Source organism: Rattus norvegicus, chromosome 10, assembly GCF_036323735.1.
Source record: "Rattus norvegicus strain BN/NHsdMcwi chromosome 10, GRCr8, whole genome shotgun sequence".
NCBI lineage: Eukaryota > Metazoa > Chordata > Mammalia > Rodentia > Muridae > Rattus > Rattus norvegicus.
In genome coordinates, this window is record NC_086028.1 from 72,501,207 (window position 1) to 72,515,435 (window position 14,229).

The 14,229-nt window shown below is 40.2% G+C and overlaps 1 protein-coding gene across 16 annotated transcripts in view; it reads left to right on the forward strand.

The window, feature by feature from the left end:
• Positions 1-14,229, forward strand: part of Trim37 (tripartite motif-containing 37) — a 132,160-nt gene that overhangs the window by 60,535 nt on the left and 57,396 nt on the right. For all 16 annotated transcript variants that reach the window (XR_594795.4, XR_010055210.1, XR_010055209.1 and 13 more), the window contains 2 exons: positions 2,165-2,250; positions 10,501-10,695. Coding sequence is in view for 12 of the 16 variants with exons in the window: in NM_001108288.2 (NP_001101758.1) it covers positions 2,165-2,250; positions 10,501-10,695 (281 nt within the window). In the remaining 4 variants the exon portion in view is untranslated. The remainder of the gene's footprint in view (positions 1-2,164; positions 2,251-10,500; positions 10,696-14,229) is intronic.

Below are 14,229 nucleotides of genomic sequence, written 5' to 3' on the forward strand. Positions count from 1 at the left end.
GATAAGTTAGGAGTTTTTTTTGTTTGTTTGTTTATTGAACAAGGAGAGATCACTCAATGATTTAGAATCCTGGCTGCTATTCCAATTCCCAGGATCTACATGGCAACTTAAAACGGTCTGTAATCTGATGCTGTCTTCTGGCCTCTGTGGGCACTAGACACACACGTGGTACACAGACATAAATACTGGTAAAACACTTTTATCCTTAAGATAAATACTTTCATAGATTCGTTTTTTTTATTTTTTGAGGTTTTGGAGACAGGGTTTTCCTGGCTGTCCTTGGAACTCACTGCAGACCAGGGTGGCCTCGAACTCAAGAGATCAGCCTGCCTCTGCTTCCTAAGTGCTGGGATTAAAGGTGTGTGCCACCACTGCCCAGCATAAATGTTTTTACAAATTAAAAAAAATAATGTGTGTATGTGTAATATAGCATATAGAGGTGAGAGTTCAACTTGTGAGAGTTGGCGTTTTACTTCCACGGTGGGTTCCAGGGATGAATATGGATTTTTATAATTTATACTTTATGTGCTTCATGTTTTTCCTGCACATTTGTCTGTGTGAGGGTGTCAGATCCCCTGGAAGTGGAATTACAGACAATTGTGAGCTGCCATGTGGTTGCTAGAAATTGAACCCTGGTCCTCTGAAAGTGCAGTCAGTGCTCTTAACTGCTGAGCCATCTCAGCCCCAAATCAGATTTTCAGGGCTGCACAGTAAATGATTTTTACTCACTGAGCTATATTACTGGCCCAAATCTGGGCCTTGCTGATTAGACTAGGCTGTCTATTGTAAGTTTAGCTGGCATTGTTTTATAGCCTTATTCCCTGGGGTGGGAGGGAGGGAGAGACCTCTGAATCTGAACCTATTCCTGCTTTAGGAACTGAGCTAACTAGATGCTGAGAGAAAAGAGCCCTATGCTCATTTCTTTTCTTTTTAAAGATTCATTTATTTTATGTATGTGAGTACACTGTTGCTATCTTCGGACACACCAGAAGAGGGCATCAGACCTCATTACAGATGGTTGTGAGCCACCATGTGGTTGCTGGGAATTGAACTCGGGACCTCCGGAAGAACAGCCAGTGCTCTTAACCACTGAGCCATCTCTCCAGCCCCTTTCTTACTGTTTCAAATAGTACTTTGTAGTTTCATTTAGAGTAGTTCAGAGTTGACTTTTTAAGGATAAAATAGAAACCAGCAAGTTATATGCAGTAATTAAGTGTGTGTGTGTGTGTGTGAAAAACGGGGGTGGGACAGGCAGGTAGGCAGAGACACTAAGGCGAGGTTTCAAGTAACTTTATGGAACTCATTATGTAGCTAAGGATGGCCTTGAAACCCCAGTCCACCTTTGTGTTTTGGGTATACAGGCATGTACCAGCACTCCTGACTTGGAGGTTTTTTCTTAAATATTAAAATATAAGGTGTGGGGTTTTTTAGGGGGAAGAGGTCATTATTTTGTTTTTGTTTTTTCCCCCTAATTAACTATCATTAGAATGTGGGTCCTCCTTTTTTAATCTTTGAGATGGTCTCCGCAGAGCCTAAGCTGCTCACACACTCGCTGTATAATTGAGGATGAGAATTTCTGGTCTTCCCATCACTGCCTCCTTAATGCTGGGATTTCAGCTGGGTACCATGCCACTCCCCTGCTTCCAGGTGGCCATAGTTCAGACCCTAGGCTTCCTAAGTGCTAGGGAAGTACTGTACTGAGCCCTATGCCTAGCACCAGGGACAACTCATTATAAATGTATAACTTTTCCGTACAGTGTTCTGATGAAATATTAAATATTGTTAGCTTACTTTGATATTTGAAACTTATTTGAATATTAAGTACATTCTCATGACTGACTAAGGTCTTCTCATAGTTGTATTTAGAAACACAAAACTGATCGAAGTGTGACAAATACAATGTTCTAAATTTTTAAAATTCATGTGGAGTGTGGTTTGAGAGTGCTCATACACACATACACACACTGCAGGTAAAGTCAGAGAACAACCCAGGGAACAGCACTCTCTCTCCCGGATGACACCTGAGGCGCGAACTCAGGTTATAAGACCTGGTGACAAATGCCTTTTACTTGCTGAACCATCTTACTGGCCCACAAGGACAGATTAATTGTATGTCCATTGTGAGAATTATGAGCGAAATGTGATAGATGTTGTCTGTTTGTAGGTCTGGAGAGAATGATGTAGAATATAACAGCATGGAGCTGGAGGAGGGAGAGCTCATGGAAGACGCAGCCGCGGCGGGGCCTCCAGGTACAGAGCCAGCCTTCGTGAATCTCTGACTTTCTCTGTGATCATCTTCTGATTGCCGTGTTTTAGTGGAACGTAGCATTAATACATCACTGATGATATTTAAAAGACTAGTAATAACTTACATTACAAAGTATTTCTCTGTACCAGACTCTTTATGACATACTTTTTGTGTACCATAATTATTTATAAAATTCTGAGACAAATTTTAACGTCTTCATTTATTTATTTATTCATTTATTTGTTGCATTTTTTTTTTTTTTGACCTGGAATCTCACTGTAACCTGATTCTCTGGCCTTGGTCTTTCCAGAGGTGGAATTACAGACATAGACCACCACACCATGTTTCCAGCTGATTAAGAACTCATGACGGAGGGGCTGGGGATTTAGCTCAGTGGTAGAGCGCTTACCTAGGAAGCGCAAGGCCCTGGGTTCGGTCCCCAGCTCCGAAAAAAAGAACCAAAAAAAAAAAGAACTCATGACGGAGTTTAAATTTTGACATGAATTTTGGTGACAAAATTTATAGGCATAGGTATATTAAAGCAGCTCACCCTTTTTTCACAGTGTAACAAATAAAGAGAAAGTTTATTTTTAGAAGCTTTTCTTTTGGTCTTTAGATCTGTTTGTGAAAATTGGCTAGAACATATAAATGCTGGCTTTTGGTATCTTTAATCCTAGGCTCTTGGAAGACAAAGGCAGGAGGATTAAGAAATCAAGGCCAACCTGAGCTACATTATAATAAGAGCCTCTTATTTTTCTTTTTCCTTTTGATTTTAAATGCTAACTTTGTATTACTTTTAACTTACTCATTGTCTTAACTCAGTTTTCTGTTGAAACTGAGTAATAGCCTGGGTGGTTTGTGAAGGTTTTATTTGATTCACAGTTATAAAGAATAAGAAATCCGGAACCAGGCAGTTCCACTTGGTATGCTTCTTCTTATTGGTGGACACTACATATAATTTCAAAGAAGCGCTGGTGAGAAAGAACTTCTTAGTTCAGGTTCATCTTCTGCTTTTTATAAAAGCCAGGCTTCCAGTAAATTAGGATCCCACCTTCTGACCTAATTTAATCTTAATTATCTGCCAAAGTTCCCACCTGCAAATACAGTAAAATTTATTTCCAGTTGCTTAAACTTATGATGGAGTTTAAATTTTGACACGAATTTTGTTGGCAAATATGCAAGACAGAGCATTCTGCCTGTAGGTCCCCAAACTCCCAGCTTTCTTGTAGAACACCCAGGCAGGCCCTTCAGGCCTGAGGCTGAGAGGACTACAGTGCTGTGCACGGGATGGGAAATAACTCCCGCCTCCCAGAATCCTAGGCATTTTGACTGTATTCACACATTAGCCAGTCCACCTGCCCTACCTACCCAGAGCATCCATGATGCTTCCTGTGTAGTCTAAGTCATGTCTACCCTGCTTTACAGGACAGATACTCACTGAATAAACTTGACTCCTGGAGGCAAGTACAACTTCCTCATCTGAAAATCTTTTAAAATTCTTTTGTCTGGTGGTCCTGAAACTCTACCTCAAGACAACCTCCCACCTCATGTAGCTAATCCACAATGAGGAGACTGCACAGGGCAAATTTAACTATTCCAAACTGGAAGAATATGTTAAAAGGAGTAACCAACCCAAAGTAAATCCAAATCCAGCAGGGCAAACATTAGGCCTTTTATTATTTGTAGGGTGTGTATGCTGTGACTTGATTTCAGGACCTCAAATCTTGTTAGGCAGGTGTTCTAGGGCTGAGCTGGTTTCTAGCCCATCGGACATCAATAAAATCCTCTGTGTACGGATATGCCAGGACAAGCCAGGCATTGAGAATTCTCAGGAATCCTGCTCAGGTGATTACTCTCAGGTTGTGTTTAGGTGCCCGTGCTCTTACTCTGGGATGACACACCTAGGTCCGTTTAAGCCATTACAGGGAACATCAACAAGGCAGTCTCTATTCTTTGAAATCGTTGTCTTGATGAGTATCATCTAGATACTTGATATCTGTAGCAAAGAATAGCTCTCTCTGCCTTTAATATAATCTCTCCTGAGTGCCTGTTTTACTCTTTAGGAGGACAGAGTGTGATTTCCCGGGCTTTACACTTTCCTTCCATCTTGTTTGCTTTTGTTTGTTTTGTTTTGTTTTGTTTTTTAAGACAGAGTTTCTTTAGATAGTCCTGGCTGCTCTGGAACTATCTTTGTTGAACAGGCTGGTCTTGAACTCACAGAGATCTACCTGTCTCTGCTTCCTGGGTGCTAGGATTAAAGGCATGTGCCAACTTTCTTCTTAACTGTAACTTCCAATTTTAGGTTATACTTTTGCTTCTGAGTCCTGCTCTTTGCAGTTAAAACTCAGAGATCCTTTTGTGTGTTTACCCATCATCACTCTTAAAACATTTTTTTCTTGCATAAAGCAGTAGGCATAATCACAATCAGTGAAGTTTATCACCACCTTCTAATAACGCATTGTTGGCTTTTCATTTGCCAGTTGGTTAGCCCAGCCTTTTACTAGCATTGCAGTGACAGGCACTCTCCTTGTCTCACCGAGATTGCTTGAAATGCTGTTTACAGCACTCCAGGCCTTTTCTAGTCTACGCCTTCAAAATATTGCAACTTTTGCCTATATTCTAGCTCTACAGCCACCTCCACATTCTCATTGTTTCAAGGATTATTATATCCCCATCCCATTCTCAATATCTTATTTATTTATTTATTTATTTATTTATTTATTTATTTATCTTTTGTTGTTGCGGATTATCTGACTTTGGAAGACCTACATATAAGTGTATTTAGGTCACAGTTTGGAGGTCAAAGAACGTGCCCACATCCGTTCAGCTTCAGGTGAGGGTCTTGTGGAGTGCATGTAACTGCTGTGGCCACCTCCAAGAGAAGCCAAAATAACAGGAGTAACCTTGCTTTGTATCAGTTTGATCTTATGATAATTCAGCCATTCTTGAGAGATCTAATTCAGTCTGGGATAAGATATTCATTATTATATGAAGTCAAACCTCTAATGACCTAGTTATTTCTTAAAATTTCGAACACATCAGTAACTGTTAGACTAGAATCAGATTTCAACACAAATTCTTGTAGGGACATTCAAAACATGGATGTTAACCCATGTTGCCCATATGAACACTGACATGTTCTTTTCATACTTGGGTCTTTACCATTTACATGTCCAGCCTAAACCTTTTGTCTCACTTTTGTCCATCCATACTTATATTTCCTTTCCAGTCCCATCTCTAGCCTTAGTATCTTTTCCAAGATTTTGAGCTCATGTAGACTCAGTATGACTAATCACCTCCCCACCAGAATAACTACTTTATATTTGATTATTGCCAGCACTGTGTGTTCTTTACTTCCTTCCCCTGAAACTTGTATGTTACCAAATTAAATTGGTTCCACCCTGTAAGAAGTGCCTAAGCTCCTTCGCTAGGCATCTTGTTGGACAGCACCCTGATAAGAGTTCCCTGTAACTGTTCAGTAGCTGTTACTGCTGTCCCACACAGCATGCACTGAGAATGAAACTTTTTGGTTTGTTTTGTCTTTTAATGAATATCTGAAAATAGTGCCTTTCTTTTTTGTTATTTATTTATTTGTTCTCCATCTTTATTAAATTGGGTATTTCTTATTTACATTTTGATTGGTATTGCCTTTCCCGGTTTCCAGACAAACATCCTCCTAACCCTCCCCCTCCCCTTCTATATGAGTGTTCCCCTCCCCATCTTACCCCCATTACCGCCCTCCCCCCAAGAATCCCGTTCACTGGGTGTCCAGCCTTGGCAGGACCAAGGGCTTCCCCTTCCACTGGTGCCCTTACTAGGCTATTCATTGCTACCTATGTGGTTGGAGCCCAGGGTCAGTCTATTATAGTCTTTGGGTGGTGGCTTAGTCCATGGAAACTGGTTGGTTGGCATTGTTGTTCATATGGGGTCTCAAGCCCCTTCAAGCTCTTTCAGTCTTTTCTCTGATTCCTTCAACGGGGGTCCCGTTCTCAGTTCAGTGGTTTGCTGCTGGCATTTGCCTATGTATTTGCTGTATTCTGGCTGTGTCTCTCAGGAGAGATCTACATGCGGTTCCTGTCAGCCTGCACTTCTTTGCTTCATCCATCTTATCTAGTTTGGTGGCTGTATATGTATGGGCCACATGTGGGGCAGGCTCTGAATGGACGTTCCTTCAGCCTCTGTTCTAAACTTTGCCTCCCTACAATAGCGCCTTTCTATTTAACAATTCTTAAGTAGATTTCAGATAGAAAATCAAATCCAAATTTTTTAATCTGGGCCACATGTTTCTTTACCTTCTGGTTCTTATAAATTTCTTTTTTTTAATTATGTAAAACTATTACATAGTGTTTGAGACATGCTCTTTATATAGCTTTGGCTCTCTTGGAACTTGCTTTGTAGACCAGGCTGATCTCAAACATAGAAATCTCCCTGCCTCTGCCTCCTGAGAGCTGGGATCAAAAGGTGTGTGCCACCACTGCCTGGCTGAGAACTCTTTTACCTCTGAGGCCAGAAGAGGGCATCTGATCCCCTGGAGCTGCAGCTGCTAAGAGTAGTAAGCTGCCATGTCTTGTTTATTTTTTTTTCTTTTCCAAAACATTTTTATTGGATATTTTATGTATTTACATTTCAAACGTTATTTCCTTCCCCACCCCTCCCACCTCCCTCTGCTTCTGTGTTGATGTTCCCACTCCCACCCACCCACTTGGCGCCACCTCAAGTCCTTGGCATTTCCCTACACTAGGGAAACGAGCCTTCACAGGACCAAGGGCTTCTCCTCCTACTGATGCCAGACAGTACCATCCTCTGCTACATATGCGGCTGGAGCCCTGGGTCCCTCCATATGTACTCATTGGTTGGTGGTTTAGTCCCTGGGAGCTTTGTGGGGTTTGGTTGGTTGATACAAACCCCTTTAGCTTTCAGTCCTTTCTCTAGCTCCTCAGCTGGGGTCTCCATGCTGAGTCTAATGGCTAGCCGCCGGCATCTTCTGTATCAGTAAGGCTCTGGCAGAGCCTCTCAGGAGACACCCATATCAGGCTGCTGTCTGCACGTACTTCTTGGCATCAGCAATAGTGACTGGGTTTGGTGGCTGCATCTGGGATGGATCCCCAGATGGGGCTGTCTCTGGATGACCTTTTCCTCAGTCCCTGCTTCACTCTCTGTCCCTGCATTTCCACCTTGTCCTTTTAAAGAGCAATGAGTGCTCTGAACATTGAGCCATGTGTCCAGCTTACCTTCTACATTCCTAAGAAGTCAACAGAAACTTCTTTTAGACCCTTTAATGTGCTTTCATTTTTCTCATTCCCTTTGCAAATGTTCCCCTTTCTCATCTCAGGTATGTACAGTCAACTGCTGTTCTTTCATTTTAGCTTACATTCTATTTTTTCTCAGAAGCCCTTAAAGCAAAACTATGTCTATTTCCTGCTTTCAGAGTAACTTCTTAGACTGGATATTAACCATGGGATAGTTTATTTTGGCCACCTACTTTTCTAGTTTGGAACTAAAATTGTGTTCTTCCTTTTTATCTCCCTAGCACATAACACAGTATCATAAAGAAACATTTAGCATTTTAAAAATAAAACTATCAATTGTAAAACTATTTTAATGCCCATTTTCAAGGTTTTTGAGTAGTACAGAAAAAATGTAGAGGCCGTGTTAGTGTAAAATGATAGTGAGTGTACTGAAGTAAGGCCTGGGTTGTTCTCCTTCTGTCTGCCCATTTCTCTCACACTAAAGATAAACTTAAGATATAAACGGTTAGGTATTGAAATTGATTGACTCATTCAGATGTTATTGCGAGAGCTTGCTCGTCATGTATGAGGCGCTTGTGTTTAGTCCCCAGCAGCCTTTTATAAAAAAGTATCTAGTAATAATGTGAAGTGGGTACTGTTTCACTGTTGATTCCAAGAATTGATTCAATGTTGTCCATGTTTTTTTTTAATGTTTTGCATTTATTTTCTATAGCTCTAAATATTATAATAAATTTAGATGCTCATCTTAGATGTTGAGAGTGTAATAGTGTAAAATCGTTAAAGTTCGATAAAATTTGTCTTTTTGACAAACATCAGTGAATATGATGGTGTATTTCTAGTTCCTGAAACTATAATGAGAAAGACTCCTGTACTTTATAACTCAGTGTGGACAGGCAGAATACTTAGCTAGACCATGACTACATGTAAGAATCGTAGGTCATTTTGGAACAGACTCTTTCCTCAAAGAGGTTTAGTGTACTTCCCCATTCTTTTTTTTTTTTTTAAAGATTTATTTATTTATTATATATAAGTACACTATAGCTGTCTTCAGACACACCAGAAGAGGGCATCAGATCTCTTTACAGATGGTTGTGAGCCACCTTGTGGTTGCTGGGAATTGAACTCAGGACCTCTGGAAGAGCAGTCGGGGCTCTTAACCACTGAGCCATCTCTCCAGCCCATACTTCCCCATTCTTAAGTAAAGGCTGTGCTTGGGGAAACCTGGCCAGCACCACCTATGCTAGATGCATTTAGCATCAACAGTGATAAGGTATTCTGAGTGTAAAGAACATGACCATCTACCTCTGTAGTGTTTAGATCAAAGAAGCCCTTAACCGACAAAATTATCCAAATATGGACAACAATCACAAGTCAGAGAGGCTTAATTTAATATTCTTGATTAAGCTCTAGGTGTTCTCTATTAAATTCTAGAAGAGAAAAATGTGAGCATGTGGGGGAAACTTATGAATAGAATTTAGTTAATAACTTAACATTTCAGTATTGGTTCATTAGTTGTGATAAATGTATCATAGGAATGAAATATGTTAACAGAGAAATGAGTGTGAAATATATAGAAGCATTGTATACCTTTTCTATAATTCTGAATTTTCTAAAAATTGAGAAAATGAATCAGTTATTAAAAGCTGAAGTGGGATTGTGTGGAACATTTCTAAATTTTTGGGCCAGGCCCAGTCCAATTCCATAGCAAACAAAACAAAACAATCTAGTAAAATAAGAGACCTTGTTTCAAACAAAGTTGAAGGCAAGGACTAGTCCCTGAGGTTGTGTCTTAATCTCTATAACTCTAGTATGGTGTGTTCACACACACTCCTTCCCTCATACACACTCAGATCCTTAAAATAAGCTCTAGACAGTTATGGCTACATAGATCCTATCTACCTATCTTTAAAATGAATGAATGAATGAATGAACGAACAAATGAATGGGAAAGCCCATAGGACTCTACTACACTTCTAAAGCAATTTGACCTTGATAAGGTAATTATTCAAAACATTTGTTCTTTTGTTTTTGAGACAATATTTCATTATGTGGCCTTGATTGACCTGGAGCTCAAAATAAAGACCAGGCTGGCATCTGAAATGAATAGATATATTTTATTACTTTTCTATGCATTTATAGGATCTCACTTTTGTAGCGTTGGCCTGCCTGGAACTCATGTAGCCTAGACTGGCCTTCAACTCACAGCAGGTCTTGTGTTGCAGCCTCCTGAAAGCTGGCATTGTACACAAGAAACACACACCTAGCTGTAGAGAGTATTAGTGTTTCTCATCGTATTTTGGAGTTCTTTGGTTATTTCTCCATATAATTCTTTGCAGTTATTTCTCCTTTTGTGACTCATGTGTTGCTACACTTATGAGAGACCCACACATTTCTCAAACCCTGGTTTTCCTTTTGTCTTGTCTTTGTAGGAAATGCCAAATTAAAACCATAATAAGCTACCATTGCACATTGTTCATAATAGTTCATATTTATTTTTTTATTTTATATAGTCTGGGTTGGTTTTTAGCATGTTGTGTAGCCAAAGATGGCTTTAAGTTTCTGATCCTTTAACCTCCAACTCTCAACCTCTCAGGTGTTAGAGTTACAGGCGGTGTCACTACACTCAATCTGGTTAACAGTATTAAAACTGGCAGTACTAAATGCTAAGCATATCGAGACATGGAAACTCTGACTCTGCTCATGGGATTGAAAACTTTTTCTTGCCTTGACCCTGGCGTGCCCCAAGTTGTGTATTTGATGCACATACATTTTGATGTATAGTCGTGTGGTGCTTTGGATGCAGTTGGTGCTTGCTCTGGAATTCTGGGTAGTAACAAGGCTCATACTCGGTTATTATTCTAGTGTTCATCGGTTGACAGTATGGTGTCTTTGTGATTTTCATTATGAAAATGATCTAAGACATATCTGCAGACAGCTATTCAACTGTTAATTGTTTTTTAATATGTGCAAATGCATACAGTGTTTTCTCTGTTTCTTTTGCAGGCAGTAGCCACAGCTATGTGGGTGCCAGTAGCAGAATGTCAAGAAGAGCACATTTATGCTCTGCAGCTACCAGTAGCTTATTAGACATTGATCCTTTAATCCTAATACATTTACTGGATCTTAAGGACCGGAGCAGTATGGAAAATCTGTGGGGTTTACAGCCTCGTCCATCTGCTTCACTTTTGCAACCCACAGGTAAAATGATAATCTGTCATTTTTCTCTTTGGTTCTCTGGAAGAACTGTTGAATTTCTATCTGCGTATCTCGACTGAGAATTGAAACCCATTATGTTTCTGTAGTAAATGACTTTTCATTCATTTCACATGAATGACTTTTTAACCAATCTACTCCCGCTCTCTGTGTGTGCGTGTGCTGTGGATTGAATTCACGATCTTGTCATGCTAGGCAAGCCGCACCCACAGCCTTTTGTCCTTTTGTCCCTGTTATGTCAAAAACAAATTTTAAATGTCTTTTAAAAGGTTTCAGGGCTAGAGTGTGTAGCTCATAGTATAGTATAGTAATCTCCTAGCACACACACATCTCTGTGTTTGATCCTACACTTCAGAGAACAAAAGAAGAAAGTTCTAAATGATTGCCTTTTACGTTGTGTCTGATTGATAGTTGGGCCTATATGGAGAAGTACAGTTGGCCTCTTTGTGAATGGATTCAGTTTTCAGACCTCCTTTTCAAGGGGAAGTGCATCTAATTTGAACATAAAAGTTTACTTAAATGTTCATCAAATGAAAAGTATATACCATTGCCATGGTGTCACACAATGTTATCTCAGCAGGCTTAAGACTGAGTCATGAGGATTGCTCTGGGTTTGATTGTAACCTAGGCGGCAGGGAGTTCAAGTCCAATCTAGACTATTGTGTGACCTGTTTCAAAAAACAGAACAACAGCTGGGCATGAAGGCATTAGCTATTAATCCTAGCAGTTGGAAGCAGAGACAATCCAATCTTTGTGAGTTCAAGACCAGCCTGGTCATGTATTGAGTTCTAGAATAACCAAAATATACATAGTGCAAGACTGTCTCTATCACATATACAAAGAAACATCGAAACTATATATAATTTTCCACAGTATTTTATGCCAAATTATTTAAAAAAATAAGGCATTATTGAAATAGGACAGAGATTTGTATAGATCAGTCTAGGCTCTTTGAATCTGAGCTAGAGCTGTTTTATACAGACAGTGATTTACCGTAAAAAACTACAGTTTAAAGGCAAGTTTTAAGGACTGCTGATAGAGCTCGCTAGCAGTGTACTTGCCTAGTGTGTGTGTGCACGGCCCTTAGTTTCATCCCTGTTCCCCAACTCCCGGAGTTGGAGAAGCACCATTTTTGTTGGAATGCTTTCTACAACATTCTTGCTATATAATAAAACAGATTGACCTTTCTCTGGCCTTTCCGAACATTAGTTTTGTATCTAGTCAGATATGTAGACAAGGATTTTGATAATATCTCAACGCAACAGAACTCATTTTCTGAACAAAACCCATAGAACCTCTATGTAGAAAACAGAGCCTGAGCTACTGTAGTGGGCGGTAGTGGAGGTGCCAGCTCCAGTCTCCTCGGCTTGAAGGATTATCTGCAGCTGGGTTCTGGGACAGCTGCTTTTCATTTGTGGTTCGAGTACACTCCTTGTAAGGTTTGCTAAACCAGTGGTTTTCAACTCTCCTAATCTCCCACTTTATTAGAGTTCTTCATGTTGTCCACAGAGAGACAGTTTTACAAATTGATTTACAAGTAGATATAATAAATAGGTAAAATCCAGTTTTTGAAAGTATTTGATATCATTGGAGAGGATATAGACTGTATGAACAGTATAATTGCTGTTTTGGAATATTTAATTTTCTATGTAAAGTTCATCCTGGGGCAACCTGAGTTTTAAATCTAGATGACTAAGGGGCCCAGCAAGAAGGATGGGACAGGTGATCAAAGGGGACTTTGAGAGAAGGTCAACAAGGTGGAGAGCCAGCTGGATAGCTGGACTAGAGGTACTTTCCTGGGGGTTTGGCGCTTAATTAAAACTAAAGATATAAAAATAAGGAAGTGTTTCAACACTGTTTTTCAAAGAAGAGAGCCAGGGATATGAGCCAACACGTGTTATAAAAATAAGCCAAATGAAGAGTCTTTTAGGAAAGAGAAAGTGCAACTATACAAGGAGTCAACCCTGGACTCTGTCTGTCTACCAGGATATCAGGATATATATATGTCTCAGCTGCTTCTCCAGCACCATTTCTGTCTGGGTGTCTCCATGCTTCCTGCCATGATGATAAAGATAAAGGAACCTCTGAAACTGTCAGCCAGCCCTCAGTGAAATGTTTCTTTTCTAAGAGTAGCCTTGGTCATGGTGTCTCTTAATAACAGTGGAACAAAGATCAAGATTCATAGTACCCAATCCAGTTTGGAGTTTGTAGCATTTCCTACTTTTTAGATTAAGAATACTCAACCATGGGGCTGGGGATTTAGCTCAGTGGTAGAGCGCTTACCTAGGAAGCGCAAGGCCCTGGGTTCGGTCCCCAGCTCCGAAAAAAAAGAACCAAAAAAAAAAAAAAAGAATACTCAACCATTAAATAGTATATTTCAGATTCTCAAAACATCTCAACACTTTCTGGGTTTGAGTATTTTGGATGGGGCTCACCTAACTAACTCCAAGAAATTGGGCCGTGTGTGTAATCGAAGTGGAAGGTAGAGCTACCATTAGAGAGCATATAATCTGGAAGTTTTGAGCCTTATGTGCAATGTCAGTACTTTACTAAGTGCTTTACAATGCCAAGTGAGTGTTCTGAGCAGAAAGTGATACCCAGTTTGGTCTTTAGAAAACATTCTGGCATCGTTGGAACAATAGATAATTAGGAACTGAAAGGTCACATGATTGGGAGTTAAGGGGGGTATTGGCCAGATTGTGGTTTTGGGTAAGAATTTTATCAGAAGCGTTATTAATACAAGTGAAGGGATAGCAGCATGGTGATCACTTTGAGGTAGGTTAAGCCCAAGAGGTATGTGGGGAGCAGAGTCTAAGGAAGAGGTCCTAGGAAGAGGGAAAGTTTCATCAGGAGTCTACAGCTAGGCAGCAAAGAGAGAGATTGGAGAGGGAGTTCTGGGAAATGAATCTGGTACTCCGATGATGTGAGTGAGTGAGGAAGAAGGATATCTAGTTGAAGTATATCTGTTATACAGGTGGAGGATCTGTCACTGGTAGTTCTGTGATGTCACCCATGAATCTGGTGATCTTAGGTTTGAAAGCTTTGGGAGAATGAGAATGGTACCTGTCATTCTTTGGCATCTGGGCAATGGGGAGTCTATTGGTAGGCTAATAGACAGGCTCTTGGTAGGGTATCTACTCTCCCCATTGCAGCGGGGATACCAGATTCAACTATGGGGGTGGAGATGGAGAGGGTTGCAAATGGAGGGTGACTAGGGCAGTGTCTCACCTGGGATTGTATGTGCACATAAAATATGGAGAGCAGAGTTGATGAAGTGTGTGGGTTCTAGGTTTTTTGTGGGGTTTTTGTGTGTGTGTGTGTTTTTTTTTTAATTCTTAAAATTGTGACCATAAGAAATAGAAAAAGTCTAACAATGGTGGCAGGTACCTTTAATCCCAGCACTTAGGAGGCAAAGGCAGGCAGATCATATGAGTTCAAGGGCAGCCTGGTTTACAGAGCGAGTTCTAGAAGAGCCAGGGCTACATCTGTCTCATCACCAAAAAAAAAAAAAAAAGTGTT